At 43.8% G+C, this 23,881-nt stretch overlaps 1 protein-coding gene across 4 annotated transcripts in view; it reads left to right on the forward strand.

Moving 5' to 3' along the window:
* CCDC149 (coiled-coil domain containing 149) overlaps nucleotides 1-22,922 on the forward strand; it is a 447,317-nt gene extending 424,395 nt beyond the window's left edge. For all 4 annotated transcript variants that reach the window (XM_085642338.1, XM_085642336.1, XM_085642339.1 and 1 more), the window contains exon 12: nucleotides 21,950-22,922. In XM_085642338.1, the coding sequence (XP_085498464.1) occupies nucleotides 21,950-22,578 (629 nt within the window). In that variant the 3' untranslated portion in view covers nucleotides 22,579-22,922. The remainder of the gene's footprint in view (nucleotides 1-21,949) is intronic.
* Nucleotides 22,923-23,881: the final 959 nt, after the last annotated feature.

The raw sequence follows: 23,881 nt of genomic DNA on the forward strand, positions 1-23,881 counted from the left end.
TTACACACCGCAACTCATCCATAGTTACTCACACACATAGTCACTCATGCTAAGAAAGAATCAAACATCCATGTACTTGCATATACAGTTATACACCCACCACCACACTTCTACAGAACTTACACATACTTACTCTTTTGAACAATCACTTATAGAAACACATACTTATTCATACAGGAACTCTTCCAATCTCTCACTCTCACATATACTCACTTATATACACCAATACTCACATATACTAGTTTAAAATATATGTAGTTACTTATAGAGACACTATTGAGACAGTTATTCACTCACTAACACACCCATACACACTCTCATCCACCTTCAAAACAAATAGTGACTCACTCATTCATGCATGTATGTACTAAGTAATACCCCCCACTGAACCAAACAGACACTCATACTGATACTCAAAAAAACAACTAATAACCCATATAGACACTCATGTAGCTACTCACCAACCCATGCAGCCACTTATACACAAAGTGAGAGACTGATACAGATATGTACATATTTACACATTACTTGCTAACCCATGTTTTCACTAAGATACACTTAATCAGTCCATTATACAATCAATTTTACGAGAAAAAATCATCCATTTAGACACTTATATACCCATTTATTCTTCCATCGACCTTGAGATATACATATATAAAACATATTTAATTTTCAGAAAACCACACATTCACTGGATGATGTCATTTGAGATGTCATTAGTGATGTCACTGACCATGTCATGAGTGATGTAATATGTGACGTCATCAGCAGTTCATTGCGGGCGCGCGAGTTATAGTTAGCTGAACTAACTATAACGGGGGAATATCAATGGTTTTGTACGAGTGAAATGTCCAACTAACTATCACGCCCCTGAAACCTATGTTTTTATCAGTGAATATATATATATATATATATATATATATATATATATATATATATATATAATTTTGATTGTTATTAAAACTTTGTTATACTAACATTTCCTTTTGTTATTTTCAATAAGGTTCCCCTCAAGTCCCTTGTGATTTCTGGGTTACCCTTATGTTCTTTTGACACTACCTAAGCACCTGCAATATCCTAGGCACATTCCACAGGGTGAAGGGTGCTCCTTCAGCAATGTCGTGGGGTACTCCCATTCTGGACATTTGTCAGACTTGACTGGGACATTGCAAGAAAGTCATCCTTTTTGCCCTGATTGCCCCTACAGAGGATGGCCTTCACAGTGCAACACAGACTTGGGACTGCCCAGGCCAATTCTGATGGACTTTCCAGTTATTTCTACTTAGATGATGACTACTAGGGTGTAGGTTAGTTGCCTATCACCTTTCGTCTGGGGCGGCATGTAGGGAAGTCATCCTATTTTTCCTGATCACACTGTTTTGACTGATGCTGGTGGTTACTGACTCTGAAAGTGCCCTGGCCTCTGCCAACTAGGTCCAGGGCCAGTACTCGGTCCTCTAAATGTATATGGTAATTGGTATAATTCTAATTGACAAAGACACACTACCTGTAGGTCCCTAGTATATAGTAGGGCATGTTGGTTAAGAGACCCCAGTGGACTTCATGCACTGAAGTGTGCACTGCTGTGCGGTCTAGTGTCATTTTAAAGCCAGGCCTGCCTTGCAGTCTGGTTTTAAAATAGAAACTATGTGCAAATTCGATTTTGGAGATAGAAGTATTTCCAAAACCTGAAACTACTTTTTTATAACGTATAAGTCACTCCTAAGGTCTCCTTAGGTGCCCCAAGGGTAGGGTGCATAGTTATAACAAGCATTGGCATAGCCAATATGTCTCGCCTTTGGGACCTTATAAGTGTTTAGCCATGCAACAGTTGCATAACTAAATACTTATAAGGTCCCAAAAGCGAGACCTATTGGCTATGCCAATGCTTGTTTCTGTTTATTACTGCTCTGTAGTAATGACGGCACCCATGCTTTAGCTTAAACATCTTAAGCTAAAGTCGGGTGCCGAGATTGCTTCAAAAGTAAAGAATTGTCTATTTCTTTACTTTTGAAGCAATCTCAGCACCCGACTTTAGCCTAAGATGTTTAAGCTAAAGCACGGGTGCAGACATTACTACATAGAAGTAATAAACAGAATGGCTCGCGGAGAACATCAAATCAGCGAAAGTGAAAGTGATCGCTATCAAACATCAAATCGGCCGCGAAAGTGAAAGTAATAGTGATCAAGCGTGGCGTGCGCGCCTGCGCACATGCACTGTAGCTCTAGGCTGGCCATGGTAGCACTTTTTGGAGCCCTCACAAACAGTCTCGCCAGACCAGCGCATGCGTTGGGTCAGGCGAGACCTAAATAGCAGGAACAATATAAAATATGTTTTATATGCCCTGGTAAGGAAAAACGGCCAAAGTCGTTTTTCCCTATTGTAGTGCTGCTATCCCGATAGGCTAACATGGTGTAGGAAGCTGGCTCTGTATATACTATAACAAAGTAAGGTATAGTGTGCACAGAGTCCAGTGGAACCCCATAGGTAGGCAGAAGGAAAAATAGATAATACCTTTCTCTCAATTTGTGGTAGTGTGGGTGAGCAGTAAGGTGAAATAACAAAGTCCAAAAGGTAAGTGAACACCGTAAGAACACTTACAGAATGCTCCCCAAGGAGCAGAACAAATGAAAGGAAATGAAGGGGGGGGCAGAGGACACCATTGTAGGAATGAAAGTTTAGAAGAAGGAATTAAACCACAGGCAGGCAGAAAATAAATACAACACATATCTTTCCCATAGCCAAAAAAGTTACAATGTATACCATAAACACAAATAAATCAATCAATCTGGAAGTTTTAAGCACGCTACTCACCTGTGAGGGTCTCAAGGGGGGGGGCAGCTCCGGTCAGTTGAAGAGCCAGGTCAAGAGGGTCTACCTGAAGATGTGCATGGTTGGGGCGTGTCTGATGTTGATCGGGAGCTTGTTCTAGGTCTTGGCCGCGATGTATGAGAAGGTTCTTCCACCCGTTCTTGCTCTGCGGATACGCGGGGGTTCGGTGAGGGCAAGGTCGGCAGATTGGAGGTTCCTCTTGGGTACGTGAAAGGAGATTCTATTGTTGAGATATTGGGATCCGGTGTTGTGGAGGCATTTGTAGGGCTGGGTGAGTATCTTGAAAGTTACTCTCTTCTCGACGGGGAGCCAGTGGAGGTAACGCTAGTGTTGGGAGATGCGTTTGTGTCGAGGGATGCCAAGGACGATTCTGGCTGCGGTGTTCTGTATGGTCTGGAGTTTGCAGAGAAGAGACTTGTATATCCTGGCATAGAGGGCGTTTCCATAGTCCAGTCTGCTGGTTATGAGTAAGCCTGGGCAGAGCACTACGCTACGCTCGCGTAGTTTGCGAAGTTTGCGCTACTTCGCACTACGCGAATTGCACGTAGCACAGTGCAAACATGCGTAGCGTAGCATTGCGTAGTGCAGCGGTCATTTTTTGCTTGCTCGCGGTCCTCAACATCAAGTTGGTGACCGCGAGCAAGCAAAATGACATCCCGGCAAGACTTTTTCCTTGTTCGCGATCAGCAACATCAAGTTGCCGATCGCGAGCATGGAAAATGAACATCCTGGCGAGATTCTCAACGCGAGGAGGTCAGGTTTGTCATTGTGAGTGGTCGCGTATGCTCGCGACGAGAAACTACCAGTCCGCGTTGAGAAATCTGCCGCTCGAGTAAAAATCTACTCAAGCAGCAGAAAACTACAGCTCGCACTGTGCAAGATGCCGTTTTCAATGATTGCACAGTGCCGGATGCTTGTACGCACTGTGCAATCATTGAAAACAACATCTTGCACAGTGCGAACAGGGTACTACGCAGTTCGCGAAGTGCTACGCGTAGCTCGCGAAGTGCACTTTGCGTAGCTTCGCGTAGTGCAACTTCGCGAACTACGCCCAGGGTTAGTTATGAGGTATGGGTGACTGTCTTTCTTGATTCGGAGGGATCCATTTGAAGGTCTTTCGGAGGATGCAGAGGGTGTTGAAGCAGGTGGAGGCAAAGGCGTTGACCTGTCGGTCATGGAGAAGGAGGAGTTAAGTACGATGCCGAGGTTTTGGGCGTGGTCCATGGGGTGGGAGGGCTGCCGAGGGCAGTGGGCCACCAGGTGTTATCCCATGGAAAGGCGGATGGTCAGAGGACAAGGACCTCTGTCTTCTCTGAGCTGAGCTTCAGGCAGCTGCTGCTCATCCTGGATGCTACTTCCTTCATTCCTTCATGGAAGTAGAGCCTGGTGCTGAGGGGGTCTTTGGTGAGGGAGAGGATGAGCTGGGTTCCGTCAGCGTAGGATCCTATTCTGAGTCCGTGCTGTCTGACGATGGTGGAGAGTGGGGCCATGTAGATGTTGAAGAGCTTAGGGCTGAGCGATGATCCTTGGGTACTCTGCAGTTGATCTCTGTGGGTTCGGAGAGGAAGGGTGGAAGTCTGATTCTTTGGGTTCTGCCGGTGAGTTAGGAGCAGAGCCAGTCGAGGGCGGTTCCCTGTATGCCGGCGTTGTGGAGTCTGGCGATGAGTTTGCGGTGGGAGACAGTGTCAAAGGCTGCAGTGAGGTAGAAAAGGATCAGGGCTGGGGTGTGTCCTTGGTCAAGGAGGGTGCGGATGTCGTCTGTGGCAGCGAGTAGAGTTGTCTCAGTGCTGTGGTTGCTGCGGAATCTGGAGTGGGAGGGGTCAGGATGGAGTTTTCTTCAATTAATTTTGTTAGTTGGACGTTGACGGTCTTCTCAGTGACTTTGGCCGCGAAAGGGAGAAGGGAGATGGGTCGGTAAGCACTAGCAAAAGCACTACAAAGAACTTAAAACAGTGATGCTAAAAAAAGAGAGCAAAAACGGAGAGGTTCTAAAAATAATAATACACACACTGAGCAAAAAAGTATGCATTAGTAGCAGTCATAATCATTGTGCCAAGATGGTTTCTTGTGAAAAACCATGCAGAAAACCCTTCCCATATTGACCATGGAGGCTGTCCCTGGATTGGGAACCAAGACCTTCCTCCCCCACCGTTCTGCCCACATTGTTATCTTTCACAGTCCTGTCATAGCTCCGTGTCTGACCATCATCTAAAATTACAACGTTTTTGAAAATTTTACTGATTGTATTCCGTGCTGAAAACTTAGAAGAACCATAGCACACAGATCTAGGCACCTTTACTCTCACAGCATCTCCAGTCTTCCATTTTATCAAATTACCTTGCATCTTATTGTTGTAATCATTTACATACTTCCTTTGATGGTTGCTAATTCTTTGCATGATTTCCACACGGACTACTCCACCCGCACTACACCCTACTAACCATTGAGTATTTAATTTAGTACCCGGTTCCCTTCTCTTGAATGTTTTGAACAGTGATAACCTGTTATAGAATGCGGAGGAACTTGGTAAGACCAGATCATGTCATCCAAGGCTTTTTTTTTATTCAACCCTCTTGCACTAATTAGCTAAATACATTCCTTTATCAAACGATTCACACGCTCAACTAAACCATTTGCTCTTGGGAAGTAAAGAGCAGTTTGCAAATGCTTTACCGAAAAACTATGCAAGAATTCTTTCATTTGCATAGAAGTAAATTGGACACCATTGACCGTTACAAGGGTTTGCGGATGTCCCACACTTCGGAAACATCTTGTAAAAACGCAGTGACAGTGCTGGTAATGATTTTATCCACAATCTTGATGACTACCCATTTTGAATAATAGTCAACCAATGTCAATATGAATCTTCCACCCAGTCCTTTGGAGTTAATCGGGCTAATGATATCTGAAGCCACCTTGTTCCAAGGGACTGAGGTTACTTCCACCGCTGAAATGGGCCCCTTCCTCATGCGTTTACTTTTGTCACTGTAAGCACAGCTTTCACACTGTCTTATATTTCTCTCAATCATAGAATCCATACAAGGTCACCAGTAAAGAAGTCTTGTTTTGGTTTTGGTTAGGCTACAACCTAAATGACCTTCGTGAGCCAAGGGTATAAGTTTCTCACCCAATCTTTCAGGGGGCACTAATTTGTTGCCTCTATATAGATTTTCTTCAAAGATGTACAATTCATTACGCACCTCCCAAAATCCTCTTCTGTCTTCCTTCAAATCAGCAAACTTCCTGATCCAACCCTTCAAAATCAAATCCTTCACTCTTGTAATCACCGTGTCATCCTCAATACCCTACTCTCATTCTTGTCTTTTCACACCGTCCATGGTGGATGTAACTACAAACTCCTCTACTGTGTGCTTCTCTAATCCTCTGTTGCGTAAAGGAAGTCTAGACAGACAATCAGCAGCTTGATTCTTTAACCCCGGAATGTACACAATTTTGAAATTAAAACCTTCCAATCCCCAAAACCATAGCGAAATTCTAGGTGTGGTCCTTTCAGTGTTCCTCACAGAAAAAGCATTGACCAATGGTTTTATGATAAGTTCTCAATTTGAAAGGTATCCCCCACACAAAAACTCTGAAATGTAGCACCGCCCAAAAACATTCCAAAGCTTCTCTTTCAACAGAGTACCTAGATTCCGCTTCAGACATTTCCCTTGAAGTGAATGCTACAATTCTCTCCTCCCCCTCCACAACCCTACTGAGGGTTGCAACAATCCCTTTAGTACCAGCTTCAGTGGTGATTATAGTGTTTTTACTTGTATCAAATTGTACCAGAAATGGTGCATTCATAATCACATTTTTTTTAAGTTTGCTAAAGGCTTTATTGCATTCCTCACGCCACACGAATTTCTCGTTTTTTAACTAAATTACTCAAAGGATGTGTGATAACAGCAAAAAATTTACAAACTTGGAATAGTATTCCAAAAGTCCTAGGAAAGATTTTAGTTCCTCTCTACTATTAAGAACTGAAGCCAATCTAATTGCCTACACCAAATCAACTTTAGGTTTTATTCCTTCATTGGATATAACATGTGCTAAATACGTGACAGACTTGACCCCAATTTGACATTTCTCTCTTCTCAATGTCAAACCAGCTATCTTAAGTTTGTTCAAAACCTTTCGAAGGGTAGTGTTGTGATCTCCTCCTGTCTTCCCAAAAATTAATAAGTCATCTTGGAAACACAACACATGGTCTACTCCCATCAAAACCTGCTGCATCACTCTCTGGAAAACCGCAGCAGCGGAAGCCAAATCGAAGGGCATCCTGCAAAATCTGAAAGCACCAAAAGGGGTAATGAAAGATGTTAAAGCTTTACTTTTGGGCTTCAATTCCACTTGGTGGTACGCAGAAGAGAGATCTATTACAGAAAAGAATTCTGCCTTACCTACCAAACTCACCTACTCCTTGATATTTGTTAAGGGATGTCTATCTGCCCAAATATTTGTGTTAAGTTCTCTTAAATCAATGCATAACCCAATGGCCTTGCTATTGGATTTTGACGTGATAACGATGGGTGCGACCCATTCAGCACACTCAATAGGCTCAATCATACCCTGCCCAATCAATTTCTCCAACTCCTGCTTGAGGGGTTCTCTCATCATCAAAGGAATAGTTCTACATTTGTCCACAATGGGCTTAGCACCATCTTTTAATTTGATTCTGTGTTGGAACTCCTTCAAACAACACAACTTATCTGTAAAAACTTCAGGAAATTCATCCAACAACTCTATCACACACTAACCTCTCAACTAACATAACAGGTACTTTTGTCGTGTGAATCAATTTGATTCCTAAATCCCTTTGGTGCGGCCAGCCTAAAAGATTCGAATCGCGCCTAGCTATGTATAACTTTCCCACAGTGCTTCTGTACTTGAATGTTATTTTCATAGTTACCATTCCTTCAAGAGGTATAGGATCTTTATTGTACCCCACTAGAACCACATCCAGTTCTTGAAAAGGAACGCAGTTGTTCCCAAAGTTAGCATTTTAAGTTTCACTGTTTATAAAGGTGAAAGGTGAACAAGAGTCTGCATAGACTTCTATCTCCTCACCATTTAAACATACTTCGCACTTGGGAAGAACATCACCATGCTTCTTCCTTCCACCATCCACAGATACTTGAAGAACATACCTTCCTCTCTCCTTCTCAACATTTTCAATATTACTCACAGATCTGCTGGCTATATATTTACATACACATGCAAAATGTCCCCAGCGGTTACATTTCCTGCACAAAGCTGTCCTAGCTAAGCAAACAACATTGTTGGCCAAGTGTCCCATGCTGCCACACCTAAAACATTTGACCCTGGGTTCTTGATTGTACCTTTCTTTACTTAAATCTTTAATCTACTCGCTCTTTTTGTGAGTCTTTATTGCACACACACTTTTAAATTCCCCACAGATCTCACTGACCTCATGTTCACTTGACACGCCCATCTCTCTAATGCATTCGACAATCTGCTCAACACTTTTTGCTATGTCAATCGCATTCTTTAAGTCCAGGTTACCGACCCAAGGTTTTTCTTGTAGTTTCTTCTTGTTGGTACAATGCACTAACTGATCCCTTAATAGAGAATCAGTTAGTTCATTAAATTCACAAGTGTCCGCTAATGCCGTAAGACTGCAACATAGTTACTTACTTTTTCATTTTTTCCCTGAGTTCTGCTAAAAGATGTGTGCCTCTCCAGGGCGAAATTTATCTTATCTGTAAATTGTAACTCCAATTTTTTGATATTGCTAGCATGAACATCCCCATCACCGCTTCCCTCCTCATCCTCCCCCCAATTCAGCAAGACTATCAAAAACTTTGCTCCCCGCGGTGCCTAGGTTATGCAATAAAATGTGTTGCTTCCTTATAGCAGAGAACCCACTACCACCAATAGCAATAAGGTATGTTTTGTAAACTTTTCTCCAACTTTTCCATGCTAAAATCGGTTCCCCAGATTCAGGAAGAAATGGTGGGGGTTGATTCATACTCTCCGCAGCCATGAAGTAATCGTATAGCTCCACTGTAGATGAAAAATATTGAATTTGCTCTTAACTTTGCTTAAAGGCAAAATACATAAATATTATTTACTGAAAAACAAGAGAGGAAAAATAATAAAAACCTGTGGAAGAAAAAAAGGGTTAAAGTTAACTTTACTATTGCATAATAATTTGGACATCTCCGGATGACAATTTGTTTGCAGGATGACTTTGCTGAAGAAGAAACTCTGTAGTATCATTGGCGTATTGCCAACACCCAAGCACTACTAGCACGATATGACAGGGCACACTATGACCAGTTAGAGAATCTCTTACAACATCTGCCTGAACAGTATAAAACCCAGGCAAATGACCTTATCCAAGAAGGTAAGCTTATTTCAAATGTGTCAATTAAATGTGTGCTTGATGCCACAGACACCGCCTCTAGCGCAATTAACACCAGTGTGCTCCTTAGACGACATGCCTGGCTATGCATTTCGGGCTTTAAGACAGAGGTACAAACTACCATACTTAGTCAGCCATTCAACCAGGAACAGCTATTTGGGCCAGCCGTAGACACTGCCCTTGAAAAAATGAAAAAGGACACCGAGACTGCTAATTCCATGGGAGCATTACAGTTTCCACAAGCACGTGGCTCCTTTTGGCGCTCCTTCTACAGAGGAGCCTCCAAAAATATGGGCACAGACACTTCATCTACATTCAAAGCCACTACACAAACATCCCCCAGTAGAGGATATTTTAGAGGCGGATACAGAGGAAACAACAATAAGTGACAAGGTTGAGGTAATAACACTCGCACCTCCCCTGCTACAAAACAGTGACTTTCCTACGCTCCCCCAGACCATTCCACTCCAGTCGGGGGCAGACTAACACAGTTCCTACCTGTCTGGAACTCCATCACAACAGACAAGTGGGTAATACAAATTATCCAGTATGGTTACTGCCTGGAACTTACAACTACCCCCCCCCCCACATATACCACCCAAACAGCGTTCAATGTCACCAGACCATCTTACGCTCCTCAAACAAGAGGTTCTCTCACTGCTCCAAAAACACGCAATAGAGCCAGTTCCCTTAGAACATCAAGGGACAGGGGTATACTCACTCAACTTCCTAATCCCCAAAAAGGACGGGACTCTAAGACCAATACTCGACCTCAGACCCCTAAATCTGTATATACACTCAGATCATTTCCATATGATCACTCTTCAACAAGTGCTCCCACTGCTGCAACAAGGCGATTTCCTTGCCACACTAGATCTCAAGGACGCCTACTTCCATATTCCCATACATCCTGCTCACAGGAAGTATCTAAGGTTTGTGGTGGACGGACAACACTACCAGTTCACAGTCCTTCCATTCGGGGTAACAACCGCGCCCAGAGTAGTCACAAAATGTCTGGCAGTAGTAGCAGCACATCTCCGAAGACAACAAATTCATGTCTTCCCGTATCTAGACGACTGGCTAATAAAAGCATTCAACAAATGTGTTCTACACACTCACCAAACCATCCAAATCTTACACAACTTGGGGTTCACAATCAACTATCCCAAGTCTCATCTCCAACCCTCTCATATACACCAGTATCTAGGAGCCACCATAAACACCTCCACAGCCCTAGAATATGCCAGCCCAGACAGGATAGCCAATATACAAGCTCTTATCACAAAATTTCTAATCCAACACTCTCTTCCAGCAAGAGTGTTCATGCAACTCATAGGCATGATGGCGTCTTGCATCTTCATTGTGCCTTATGCAAGACTTCAAATGCGTCCCTTGCAAGAATGTCTAGCACGTCAGTGGAACCAGGCTCACGGACAACTCACAGATCTGGTGTTGGTGGACAGCCGCACACATCGCTCTCTACAATGGTGGAACATAATAAACTTGTCCTAAGGGCGGCTGTTCCTAGAGCCTCTTCCACAGATAGTGCTGACAACAGACGCATTACTCACAGGATGGGGAGCTCATCTCCTCGGACACACCACTCAGGGCAAATGGACCACTCAACAGAAAGTGCTCCATATCAATTACCTGGAACTGCTAGCAGTATTCCTAGCACTAAAATCATTCCAACTACACGTACAGAACAAAGCTGTCCTCATCCGGACGGACAACATGACAGCCATGTATTACATACAAAAACAAGCAATGGCATAGCCAATAGGTCTCGCCTTTGGGACCTTATAAGTGTTTAGCCATGCAACAGTTGCTGTTGTTGCAACAAGGATATTTTGCTGCATTACTAAATACTTATAAGGTCCCAAAAGCGAGACCTATTGGCTATTCCAATGCTTGTTTTTATTTCTGTTGATGACATGAGTTTCCACACGCAGCTAAGGCTGTCTGTGGAGAGACCTAAAAAATCGGGCATGCCCCAGCGCATGATAGCAGGCAGAACCCTTTGTGTCTAGTTTTGGTGCTAAACCCCCTTAATAAAGGACCCATGTCAGGCACGCAGTGTGTGAACGATCAAGGGAAAAATGTACAATTTACACTGTAAAGGAATGATAAAAAGTTAGATTTCCTAAACAAGGCACTGTATGCACGAGTGAAGAAGTGCAACTGACTAATTATTTAAAAACTTCTGTTACAACCTAAGCTAAGATGCTCCTCTCCATGTTGTACATAAACTGGCTTGTAATGCTTCACTTTTAAGTGCTAGCAGCAATCATGACGCCCTTTTCTTGATTAGAGCTGTAATTGAACATGGATAGAAGTGAAAATCTACTCACAAACCTTGTTAACAACTGTTGATGTCCTATTAATTGACTTGGCGCCTCCGAATTGTCATTAGTCAAGCTACAGGCGCCATAATGACATGTGGGGAATATTAAGAGCTCATTTCATGCCTGTACCCTTGACATAAAGATGCAGAGCTCGGAAAAGCCTCGTATGCGGGTGCTTATCCAATGCGCCCAATATGACAGAAGTATGTCGGGCGTAGAATTGAACAGAGAAAATCTGCAGCCAAGCACGAAATATGGCTTTATAGGATTTTGTGCGTTTAGGGAAGTGTAAAGGTTTTACCGAGCAAACTGGTAAGAAGTATAGGAAATGTGTTTGCTTTCATCGGGTCACACAGTATCAGCTCACGCCACGAGGTAAGAGGTGGGTATTAAGTAGCATGCCGCACAAAAGACCTAGGGCACAACAACTGAAAACTGTAAAACAGAAATGAAGCTGTGCAGAGCTTTCACCCCCTTTAGCTTCACCTAAACATCTTACCATGACAGATTCCTCCATATCAAAATCAAAGGTAGGCTGTGCCCAGGGCATCGGCAAAATCCGCCAGCTTAAGCATGGACCTCCATTTAAGATGCCCCGAAAGGTGTTGCAGTATTCATTGCACCACGAAACAAGCATTGGCCACGCGGCCGTAAAAGTAACGGCCGCGCGGCCGTGTAAGCTAAAGTAATCGCGATCAAAGCGAAAGTGATCGCGAGGACGGGACGCGAGTGGTGCACACGCAGCAGTGATTGGCAGCTGCGTGCATGCTCGCGTGAACGCAAGCGTTAGGCCAGCGAGGTCTGGCAGGCTGCACTTTGGAAACCCATATACTAAATGTCGAGCAACAGCGCATGCGCTGTTCTAGGCTCGACCTAACAAGCAGGCACACATTCTATGCAGCTGTCCCAGCTCGCACAGAACATTTGGAGATGGGCCATTCCTCAGAACATATACCTACTTGCAGAACACCTTCCAGGGGTTCACAATCAAATTGCTGATCTGTTAAGTCGACAAACACAACAGATCCACTAATGGGAACTACATCCACAAGCGCTACTGCCCTTTTTCAAACAATGGAGCCAACCAGACATAGATCTGTTCGCGACAAACGAAAACGCAAAAAAGCCAACCTTCGCCGCCAGGTTTCCCCACCCGGAGTCAAAGGGCAATGCGATATAGATGAACTGGTCAGGCAAATTTGCGTACGCTTTTCCGCCTCTCCCACTCATTCCATTAGTGGTACTCAAGCTCAGGCAGCAGTCTCTCAAACTGATCCTAGTAGCTCCCACATGGGCACGCCTGCCGTGGTTCACAACACTACTGGAACTCTCTCTAGTTCCACACCAAAAACTGCATCTCTCCCCGTCCTTAATAACTCAGAACCATGGAGAGATCAGACACCCAGATCAACTGAATCTGGCGATCTGGCTCCTGAAGTCCTAGAGTTTGGTTACCTTAACCTGCCACCAGACTGCATGAACATTATAAAAGAAGCCAGAAGACCTACCACTAGAGCTTGCTATGCTGCAAAATGGAAAATATTTGCCATTTACTGCACTAACAATGATATACACCCACTGGATGCATCCATCCAGAACATCATTTGCTACTTACTACACTTGCAAAGATGTAATTTAGCATACTTATCCATACGTCTCCACCTAGCAGCATTAGCAGCCTACTTACAAAATCGACAACACTTGTCACTCTTTAGAGTCCCTGCGATCAAAGCCTTCATGGAAGGACTTGAAAGAATTATTCCTCCCAGATTACCACCCTCTCTAGTGTGGAATCTAAACATTGTTCTTACTAGGCTCATGGGACCCTCATTTGAACCTCTGCATAAATGCGAACTACAGTTCCTCACATGGAAAGTAGCTTTCCTTATTGCTATCACATCCCTCAGAAGGGTAAGTAAAATCCAGGCTTTAACCATACAAGAACTATTACAATTACACCATAATAAAGTGGTTCTTAGGACAAATCCTAAATTCCTTCCAAAAGTCATATCTCCTTTTCATCTTAACCAATCAGTAGAGTTACCAGTGTTCTTCCCAAACCCAGACTCGGTAGCTGAAAGAGCTCTTCATACCTTAGATGTTAAAAGAGCCCTTTACTACATTGACAGAACCAAATCATTCCGCAAAACAATTGTTTGTAGCTTTCTCTCCACCACATAAGGGCAACCCCATTTCCAAATCTGGGATAGCTAGGTGGATAGTTAAATGTATCCAAATATGCTATCACAAAGCTAAACGCACACTAACAGTTCCCCCTAGAGCGCATTCCACATGCAAAATAGGGGCTTTCATGGCATTCTTAGGGAACATCCCTTTAGAAGACATTTGTAAGGCAGTCACATGGTCTACAACACACACCTTCACTAAACACTATTGTGTTGACGTGCAAGCAAAGCAACAAGCTTCTGTGGGCCAAGCTGTCCTTAAAACTTTATTTCAAACTGCTGCATCCGATACAGGTGACCACTGCTAGAGGAGATACTGCTAAATAGTCTATCCTAGTGTGTGATCTGCAGCTCATATGCCACGAACGGAATATGCTACTTACCAGTATGCATCTGTTCTTGGCATGTAGAGCTGCAGATCCACACACGCCCACCCACCTCCCCGGGACCTGTATCTGTTCCAGCATTGTCTTACTTAGACATCTCTCTCTCTTCTACAAACTCCATCATTTCCCATCATGGCGAAAAACAATCTAACGATGGAGTTGATGCCCATGCGCACTATCGTCCAACGGAGGAGTCACCTATCTCATGACCACAAAGACTTCTTCCAAAGACAACAACAACGTGCAAGCATCCGAGCCCAACACCAGATGGCGATCTACTATCCTAGTGTGTGGATCTGCAGCTCTACATGCCAAGAACAGATGCATACTGGTAAGTAGCATATTCTATATTTAGTTATATTTTATTTTCTAGAACCAAGCCAGACCTGGTACAGGTAAGTATATCATACTTTGCAGGAATTATGCAGTGAAATACAATTTGAATGCAGTTGGATTGGTTTACAGGTAAGTGATTTCTTTATAAAACAGTTTGAATTACTTTTCAGATTACTTTTTCTACTCAGTGTGATATGCTTAGATATCACATTGGGACATTTCCTTGAGCAAAGGTAAGTAAATCAGAGTTGATGCATTTGCAGTTTCTTAGGTTTTCATATAAACCAACTCCACACTTAGAACAATCTTCACAAGAAAGCAGTCAATGCAGTCCTATTGGAGAAAACAATGTTATCGACATAACGGTAAGTACTTCGGTTTGGGAGTTGGTATTCTGGGGTTAGAACCAGGGTTCCCCCAGGGTCAAGGATGCACTCTCAAATCACCCTCAGCGGCACTAGGGCGGCTGGGTGCAGAGTGCTGAGGCCCAATGTTATACAATGGGGAATAGGGGGCCTCCGGTTGGTGGCAGTGATCCAGCGGGTTACCAGCTTGTGTTACTCACACATCATATACTCACCTGGGCCCATAAACATTCATACAATAAGCTAGTAATACCGCCGGGGTCAATTTTGATTTACCTGAAAGATTTTGTTATCTTTACCCAAATCTTACCTTACCAATCCAATCTCCTTGACAATAAATTTCCTCTGGTCAATGAATCTAGCAGCTAGTAGAATAGTTAGAAATAACATTTAAGGTTTTCTCCAATAACCACAGACTCAAAGAGTTTTAAAAGTTTTATCTAATCAAAATTTTGTGAGTCAAAGATCAAATACATGTTAACAAGTTTAGTTCAATATAAGACTATTATGATGACGGAACCTGAAGAGGGAGAAAAACAAAGAGCAGGTACAAGGACAGATTTCACAGAATTATATTTACCTGACATGTGAAGACCAAACCCCTGGCTGAGGAGTCAGGTGAAGTTCTCCAAGACAGGTCGGGAGATAAAGGATCAGGATGGGTTCAGGACCGGGAAGGTGACCTCTTCTAAGTGCAATGCCTGCGTCGCACCCCTCTCCGGCACTACTCTACTCAAATTTTCTTCCACGACTCCCCTCTTGTATGTGCCTCCTCGATTTTTCTTCTGCGATCTCCTTATAGATGATTAGATTCTTCGATCAGTATCTCGGTCTCTCTAGCAGGGTCTCCGGCATCTGCAGTCTGCGTATGGTCTGTGACAGCGTCTCTGACTGCGTAGAGTCATTGATAGATCTGTATGACATGTAACTAACCAACCTTCCTCAATTATACTATTCTGTGTTCCCGTACCACCCCCCAATGTTTCAATATCGTGAAATCCCCTATTTCTGATTGGACAAGGCAAGGGGTTGAGTTCATCACACCATGCTAAATGCAATAATTTACTTTAGGTTCATTGTTCAATGTTGCCGCCCCTTAATTTACTTTCCCAAAGCTTTATTCCCACCCGCATTTCACATTATGATCAATACATTTTATATAAATTGTAATTTTTTGTTTCCTCTGTCCGGATCGATGGGTTAAGTTCCCAAGAGATTCTTGCCAGTAAGACCGTGGCTGGGTTTCAACTGTCATCATAGTTCCGGGCAGGGTTTGAGTGCGCTTGCACATTGGTCAGGTGGGGTAGGGATTTCAGTCACCCTCTGATGCCCAATTACGAACTAATAATAAAGTCAGAGAAAGACATGTTAGAATACGAAAATAAATGAATTCACAGTATACCACTTATCGCTACACTAATCCCATGTATTTATATATATCTTTCAAATTAGCAATTTAGTAGAACTTGCAAAATTTAGTTTAAGCAAGGCATGCGCATTAACATGTGAGTTTCAAGCGCCCATTTTAGAAGCTATTGCGCAGCTGCAAAGTTTTCCCTCCAAGCATAGAAAACGTCATACTACGTAGATGCAGTAGACGCATGTGAAGTGAAATTCACGCGTTTTGTCGGCCATTTTAGTGACACTCGGGTTACTGGTTAGTAATACACATAGGCAAGCACCCCCTAGATTCAGTGTAATGTAATTATTAGTATTCACAAACAAATTGATTACGGTATTATACGTTATTTTGAGGATTGCATCCAAGCAAGTGTCTTCTTTACGAAACCTTGCTCCATCAGCAGCTCACGAGCAGGCCTCAAGGTTGTGGGAGCAAAGCTCCTGGCCTTAGACTCATGGCAAAGGGGGATCAGATTAAGCACACAAGGTGCACTCACACTGGGGCAGCTGGGTGCAGAGTGTTGTTTTGGCATTGGGTGCCCTGTTGTTTTCAATAGGAGTTGCCAGTTTTGGATTTTGGCTGCAGGCGCGGTCCAGGAAGACTTCCAGGAGGAACCCGTAAGTTGAAAGGCTCGGGACGTAGGTGCACCTTGGGTTCTTTTCTCCAGGGCACAGGGCAGCTGGATGCAGGGGTGTCTTTTGAGGTCGGATTTCACCTTACGGGGCCACTCATGTTGGGAGGGGTCTGTGTGCAGAGGCTGCAGGTAACATCGGGGAGTCCTGGAGGGGTTAAGCCATGGTGGACTCGTGCTCTGGAGCGCTGGGGGACCTCGCTGGGACTGGTGAGCCACCTGGATTTGGGCTGGAGGCGTCGGGTGCACTGGTGGTTCCACGCATCGAGTTTCTTTGTCCTCAGCAGGCTCAGAGTCTGTCTTGGGAGTTTCTTTTGAACAGAGAAGCTGTTCACAGGAGATCCGGTCTTTGTTGAAGGCAGTTAGTCCTCCCAGGGTTCTGGAGGTTGCTGGCCACAGGATAAGGTGACTTTTGGCAAAAGATCTCTGGAAACTGCAGCCGGGCCAGTAGGGCTGGGGCCAAGTCAGTTCTTCTCTGTAGTCTCCTCTGCTGGGCATATTTTCTCCTTCTTCTTCGTAGGTTGCGGGAATCTCCCTTCTTGGTTTAGGGCTGCTCCCTAAATACCATATTTAGAGGGCGTTTTAGGGGTCTTGAGGTCAGTAGCCAATGGGCTACTGACCTTAGAGTGACTACACCCTTGGTGTGCTCACACCATGTGGGGGATTGGGCATAATCCCTAATCCTGATTGAAGAGTGCTTGCCATCTGCAAGATGGCGGGCACTGAAGAGTGGGCTTCACCTCGCCTCCCCCACCTGAGGGGTGAGGTTGGCAGAGGTGGGCACACCTTCTGGGCTGCTCTATTTTTTCCTGCCTATGTTCTAGCCATAAAGGACAGCAGACAGGAAGGGGTCCTGCTCCTGATAGCAGGAGAGACTGGGGTTCGCGTTATAAAGGCGGCAAGGCCTTTGAAGCTCCCCTGCCACAGATGGCTCTTCCTGACCTGGGGATGGTGTGACCCCCTCTGCCCAGGAAAGGCTTTGTTTCTGGGCTCAGGAAGCAATGGCTCCCACCCCAGGGGTCCAGAAACTTGTCTTGTCGTGGCAGACTGGTGTTTACCAGTCAGGGAACCCACCAGAGGCTGGTCGTTTTTCAGGGGGCATCTCTAAGATGCCCTCTGAGTGCATTGAATATTAAATCCCACACTGGCATCAGTGTAGTTTTATTATGCTGGAGGTTTGCTACCAAACTTCCCAGAATTCAGTAAAGCCATTATGGTGCTGTGGAGTGTGTAATGACAAACTCCCAGACCATATGCTCTTTTATGGCTTTACTGCACTTACAATGTCTTAAGAATGGACTTAGATGCTACAGTGCTCCTGCAACTTTACCCTCGCCAGTGGTATAGTGCACCCAGCTAGAGAGGTGTCTTACCTATAGCATAGGCAGTGGGTTGCAGGCATGGCACACAGGTATGTGTGCCATTTCGACTCTTCATTTTTCTCTGCACCAAAACACGCAGCCCACAATGGCATTGTGTGTGTTAAGGAACATGACCTCTAAGGGGGGCACAATATGTTCTTCAGCCCTTAGAGGCCTTCCCTGGTCACAGTGCCCTTGGTACCTTTTACAAGAGACTTACATGTGGCCAGAGAGCTGCCAATTGGGGGTACAGAGGTACAGTTTTGTGAAAGAACACAGGCCCTGAGAACCTGATTGGCAGGGATCCAGGGCAAATCAAGTCAAAGTGCATCAGACATCTGGCAAAAAGTGGGGGGGTTACTGCAGCAGAAACCCAGCTTCCTACACATGGGGAAGGCTTTATTAAACGTAATAAAGTCTATCATCTTCGCCATGAAGCTAGCTAGTAATATCATTCAAATTAAGTGGGACTCCTCTTGCCATGCCTTGTATTTGTCTACAGGGAGGTTCCACGTAAGGGGGTTGGCTAGGCTCTTCACAACCTGTGGACCACTGCCAGTGACGCTCATTGTGCTCCTGGCAAACTTGTTTCCTGCAAACAGGACCCTTGGTTCAACTTGAGAAGGCAAAACTTCAGCAGGACCTGTTTAAAACTGTATCCGACCTGCTCTCGATCGCGTTCAGCTTGATTAGATTTGGCCCAGTTTAGTGCGACCTCCAGTAACCTTTTAGTGCTATTGACTTCTAAGCACTGTTTTCACATTTAATCTTCAAAAATTCATATCTCAACTTCGACTGATTGGATTGCTGACGTTTTGGTCCTGTTTTAATCAGAGAAACATTCTCTATTGTTCTAAACTGGTGTGAAGTCTTTTTGTGGTGTTTTCCCTGTGTTACAGTAATTTAAGTGTTGCACAAATACTTTACACATTGCCTCTTAAGTTAAGCTTGACTGCTCTGTGCCAAGCTACCAAAGGTGAGCATAGATTAATTTAGGGTGTGTATCTGGCTAAGCCGGACTAGAGTGGTGGTCCCTACTTGGACACGGTACATACCTATGCCAACTAGAGACCCCATTTCTAACACACGCCTTGCCACCTTATTTTCAGTCTGTGAATGAGAACAGTTAGCTTGTCTATATTGCACAGTATGTTGGCAGTACTTTAAGTGGGATATAAAAAGTGGGCAGGTGTGTGATAGATTTGTGGCCTTAGAAAAGTATCTAGAAACCACCACAAGAGGTATGCCCCATGCTACAGTGCGATAGAATGCAAATGAAAAACAGTCTTGTGCTCTCATAGTTTTTCTTAGTAAAGAATAGCTGAAGGCAATACAATATTTATTAAAACTTTATAATACATTTATACGGAGCTATAAGCAATGAAACAAGTCACAAGATAAATTTAAAAGTAAGATGTGAAAGTGTAGTGTTTTAGTTGGAAGTAAATAGAATATTTGGCCCTGGGCACCAGTGTCAAACTAGAGTATCCACATTGCCATTTTGGCAAAGTTTCAATAAGGGAACTTCCGGTTACGTTGCTGACTCATTGTATTACAGGGAGGAAGATACAGTAGGTTTTCTCCAGCTGGCGAAATACAGAAATAGAAGACCCCCAGAAGATCCTGGTTCAGTGTATTTTAAGTTCTGGTTCCAGACAACTTTAGCTGTCTCAAAGGCTTCGTATCATCAGTTCTTGCAATAGGAAGTAGAGAGAGAGTGGGCATAGGGTCAGCACCCTGTGTTTTTTTTATAGTTTGTCATTAGTTGGACGGGCTATCCATCAAGGCCATGGCATTCCGTGGATTTCCCAGTTTGTGTAGCTATTAGGTCTAGGTAATGGTGCTGAAAGAGTAATGTTGTTAAATTAGACCCAGTTTGTGCACTAGATGTATTTACCTTTCTGAGACAATGACATTTTAATTCCAGATTAATGATTTTTTGTCTAACGTTTGGGTGCCTTATACTGTAATAAGGACAGAGTGCTTTTCACTAATCTCCCCTGGATGCCCATTTGTTTTACTTTGCTCTCTAGATGGCATGTTGAATTCGCAGGTTTTTTGTTCACAAAGTAAAACTGTGCAAGTACATAAGCTTTCTTTAAGATGGAACAAAAATACAGGCTCTTTGTTAAAAGTATCTACTATGCAATATCAAGGCTTGCGTGCTTTTCATGTTCACTCCATTCTATAAAACTCTTATTTGAATATTCTGGTTTGTCCTGTTAATGCAGTCTGATCAGCAAATGGGCCCTACTCACAGCTTCCATATTGTTGTAGCCTAAGAAGTTGTTCCATTTTTGGGGATTTTCTTTCTAGGACTGCTGGGGCAGCACACAGAAAAGTGCCTACCTCTTTCTAAACACGTCCCCTAGCTAAACATCAGTCCTATTGTCTTTACCAGTTCTTGTTTGACTTTGCCAGGTCTCAGCCATGGCCAGGTCTCAGCCATGGCATACCCTGGCCTACTAGTGCCCTCCTTACGAGTTGAATGGAAAGTGGGACAGATTTTCCCCACCCCGGAGTGATTAATACCGGTTACACCAGGGTGGGGATATTCCAGCCCATTATGAGTTGGACCCTGAGGATCCTCTAAGAAATGATTAATTACCAGGGCAATCAGTAATTGCGGGGTACAATCCCTCATTTTCCCAATACTTTCATGCAGAAATTTTGTTCGTTTTCAGCAGCTGAAATCTCTGTGTGAAAGTGAACAAATAGACTTCAATGGGGCCGGTAACTGTTGTTAGAAGCCCCTTTCGATTTAAAATACCACTCATAATAGGGCCTAAGAGCACAGTGCAATGCTATTAGGATAACATAAGTGAATAACTTCAACGATTCTTAGCTCTATCTCTGGAGAAATCTTGATGCAAGCAGTTTACTCGATTTCATCAAAAGCACTTTATAAGCCAAGTAATACCGAATAGTGTGTCCCTTGTTTCCGCTGTACATGTTCAATTGTTGCACGGTATGCACCTGATCAGTTAAAATGACCTTCAAATGCAACTTCCAACTGAGCTGACTTGACACTTTTTCTGCTGTCAAGGTATACCTGCATGTCAATGACCCAAAAACTTCCACACGGTATCCTGGTGGCGGATCGGTCAGTTTTTCTTGCTTCATGGCCCTTTCCTCTATCAGAGCTATCTTGGTGTAGGGGCAGAGAAAATGTATGCCCCCCTAAGAGAAAACACTGCTTTCCAGTTCCAAATAAGCAACGGAAGCCATTAAGATTAAATCGGATTTGAAAACAAAAACTGGGACTTTATTGTGCCCAGGTAACTTTCGACCTCTGTGACATATATCGTGCATAGGTCATACATCAGGCAAAAGACGCTTGATATGTAGTTTAAATGTAAAGGTGATGACGCAGTTATTCACATCAAATTTCCTATTGTCGTCCCCCCCCTCCCCACTCATACAAAGTGTGCATTATTAAGTTGTCGCAACAAAGATAATACTGTTGGAAGATTTTTGTGTTATTTTATCTGAAGTCATGTAAATCGATGCCTTTTTGTTGTAAACATAGATGCTTGTCATTTTATAGGGGGGATTTATAATTCAGCCAGATGGAATTAAATTGCCAGCATGTCTCTTTCGACGGGTGTCTGTTTTTAAAATGTTATAGTTGTGCGTAGTTCAGATGCTTTCCTTAATTGCCTGTTGTTATAAATAAAACCAAATGGTCATACTCTGTTCTGTTTCTGCCTTAGAACAATACAAGAATGAGAACTTAAAAAGAAGTCCATCTCCGGCCGCCCCGTTGATTGCCTCTGAAGAAACAGCCCAGGCCTCTGACGCCCAGCCAACCAGCAGTCAGAACAGCCCCCGTCTTGGGTCTCCATCACCCCGGCCACCCTTCGAGAAAGAAGAAATAGACAGACGAGGAAACGAAATCATTAAACTTACTGAGGAACTTGCAGCAGCCGAACTGGAAGCGAGCACCGTTGCAAGTGCAAAACAGAGCGGCAGCTCAGTGATGGACCAGCACCCCCTTGATAGCTCCTCGGAGGGCGAATCCCCTCTGTCCAGCCCAGAGCGCTTGGATCTTTCAGACTCACCGGGTGACAACGCGCTTCCGAGCCTTGGCAGTGGGCTTCCGAACAATGGTAACATCTTGGAAGACAAAGATGGCGTCCTAGAGAACACTGTGTCTGAAAACTCGAAGACACTCGAGCAGGAGACGGCGAGCGGTGAAAACGATACTGAAAATAGTTCCAGTATCAAAGATAGACAAATGGCAGCTGGAAACCAAATGAACTCTTTGAAAAATGAACCCATTTCAAAGGACAAAAAAGTTTGTAATAAGCCCTGTAAATACACAAAGAATAGCATAGCTTGATTTAAATAGAATATAATGAGAGCTCGTTGTCCTGAGCTGCGACTAGTTATAAGTTATTGTCAAAGTTGTCTCTGAAAGATTGTGCTGTTACTGTTTGCTTTTGTCAGCCCTCATGCGGTGCCTCTTGATTCGTAAAAGCGAAGGGTTGGTTTTCTCTGCCCCAGATTAATGTTTCTGTACGCGTTGACAGCTCGCCCTTTTGCTTGGCAGAACTGTCCTATTTCGTTCATGAAGGTATCAGCAGCTACTTTACATTTTTATTTCACTCCCGCAGTTTCTTGTTCACTGCTGTAGTGGCTTCATCCCTTTACTTTTGGAAATGTGATTTTTGGATATCTCTCTAATACTGATGCAATATATTTTTTTCGACTGGCCTCTTCAGTTATTGGCGGGCTGTGGAGTTTCCATTCACAGACGCACGGTGTGTTTATTTCAGCTGCTCGCCATTGCAATGAAACAAACACCTGCTTCTGGATGAAAAGAACAGTCTCGATGCCTACATGTTTTCCGTTTGGGGGAATCCTCCATGTAGCAGTATGCAATTGTCCTCCTCTGTTTGCGCCTGGGTATTTTCAGAGGCTGAGTTGCACGTTTTGCCTGCGCCTGCTCACTGTGTTTTTTCTCTGACCTAACTTCTTAATCCATGCGTCTTCGGAAGGAATGCAGATCATTGCCTTGGTGGGTGATGGTGCGTGTTTGAGACAATGAGTGACTTAAGGAATGGAAGCAAAGCGGCATCTCTTTTTTAGAGCCTCTGAGCATCAGGATGTCTTCCCCAAGCCCTGGAGCAGCTGCCGATAAATCCTTGCCAGTAGCACTCGGGCATGCATCGTGCATGCAGAGGCTGTGTTCTAGTGGACATCAGCCTCCGCTGGCTGGATGGATCCAGTGGCCATGCGCACTAGAACGAGCATACGCCATGCCACCTAGTCTATTCGGCAATGTCGTTTGTTCCTTTTTTATTTATGGAGCTTTATGTAACACAGTTAGGTATTCTATTATTGAATAGTAACATGTCAAAGGTGTGTGTGAGGGATTGGAAGTTTCATGAAAAATATTAATTTGTTTAAAAAAAAAAAGCACCATCTAAAATGTATCTGATTTATAAAGAAGAAAAATTAAAAAAAAAGGTTATGTTTTTGCTTTTTATTGCAGAATACTATTATGTTTTACCTTTCTTTGCAGATTACTGTCTAGCAAACATATCTATAACCTTTTCACAGATGTTTGGGGTTCAGTATTTGGATCATAACACCCGCACAGGGCCCACTCCCGGATGGCCTGCTAACTTCCTTACAGACGT

Source organism: Triturus cristatus, chromosome 2_2, assembly GCF_964204655.1.
Source record: "Triturus cristatus chromosome 2_2, aTriCri1.1, whole genome shotgun sequence".
NCBI lineage: Eukaryota > Metazoa > Chordata > Amphibia > Caudata > Salamandridae > Triturus > Triturus cristatus.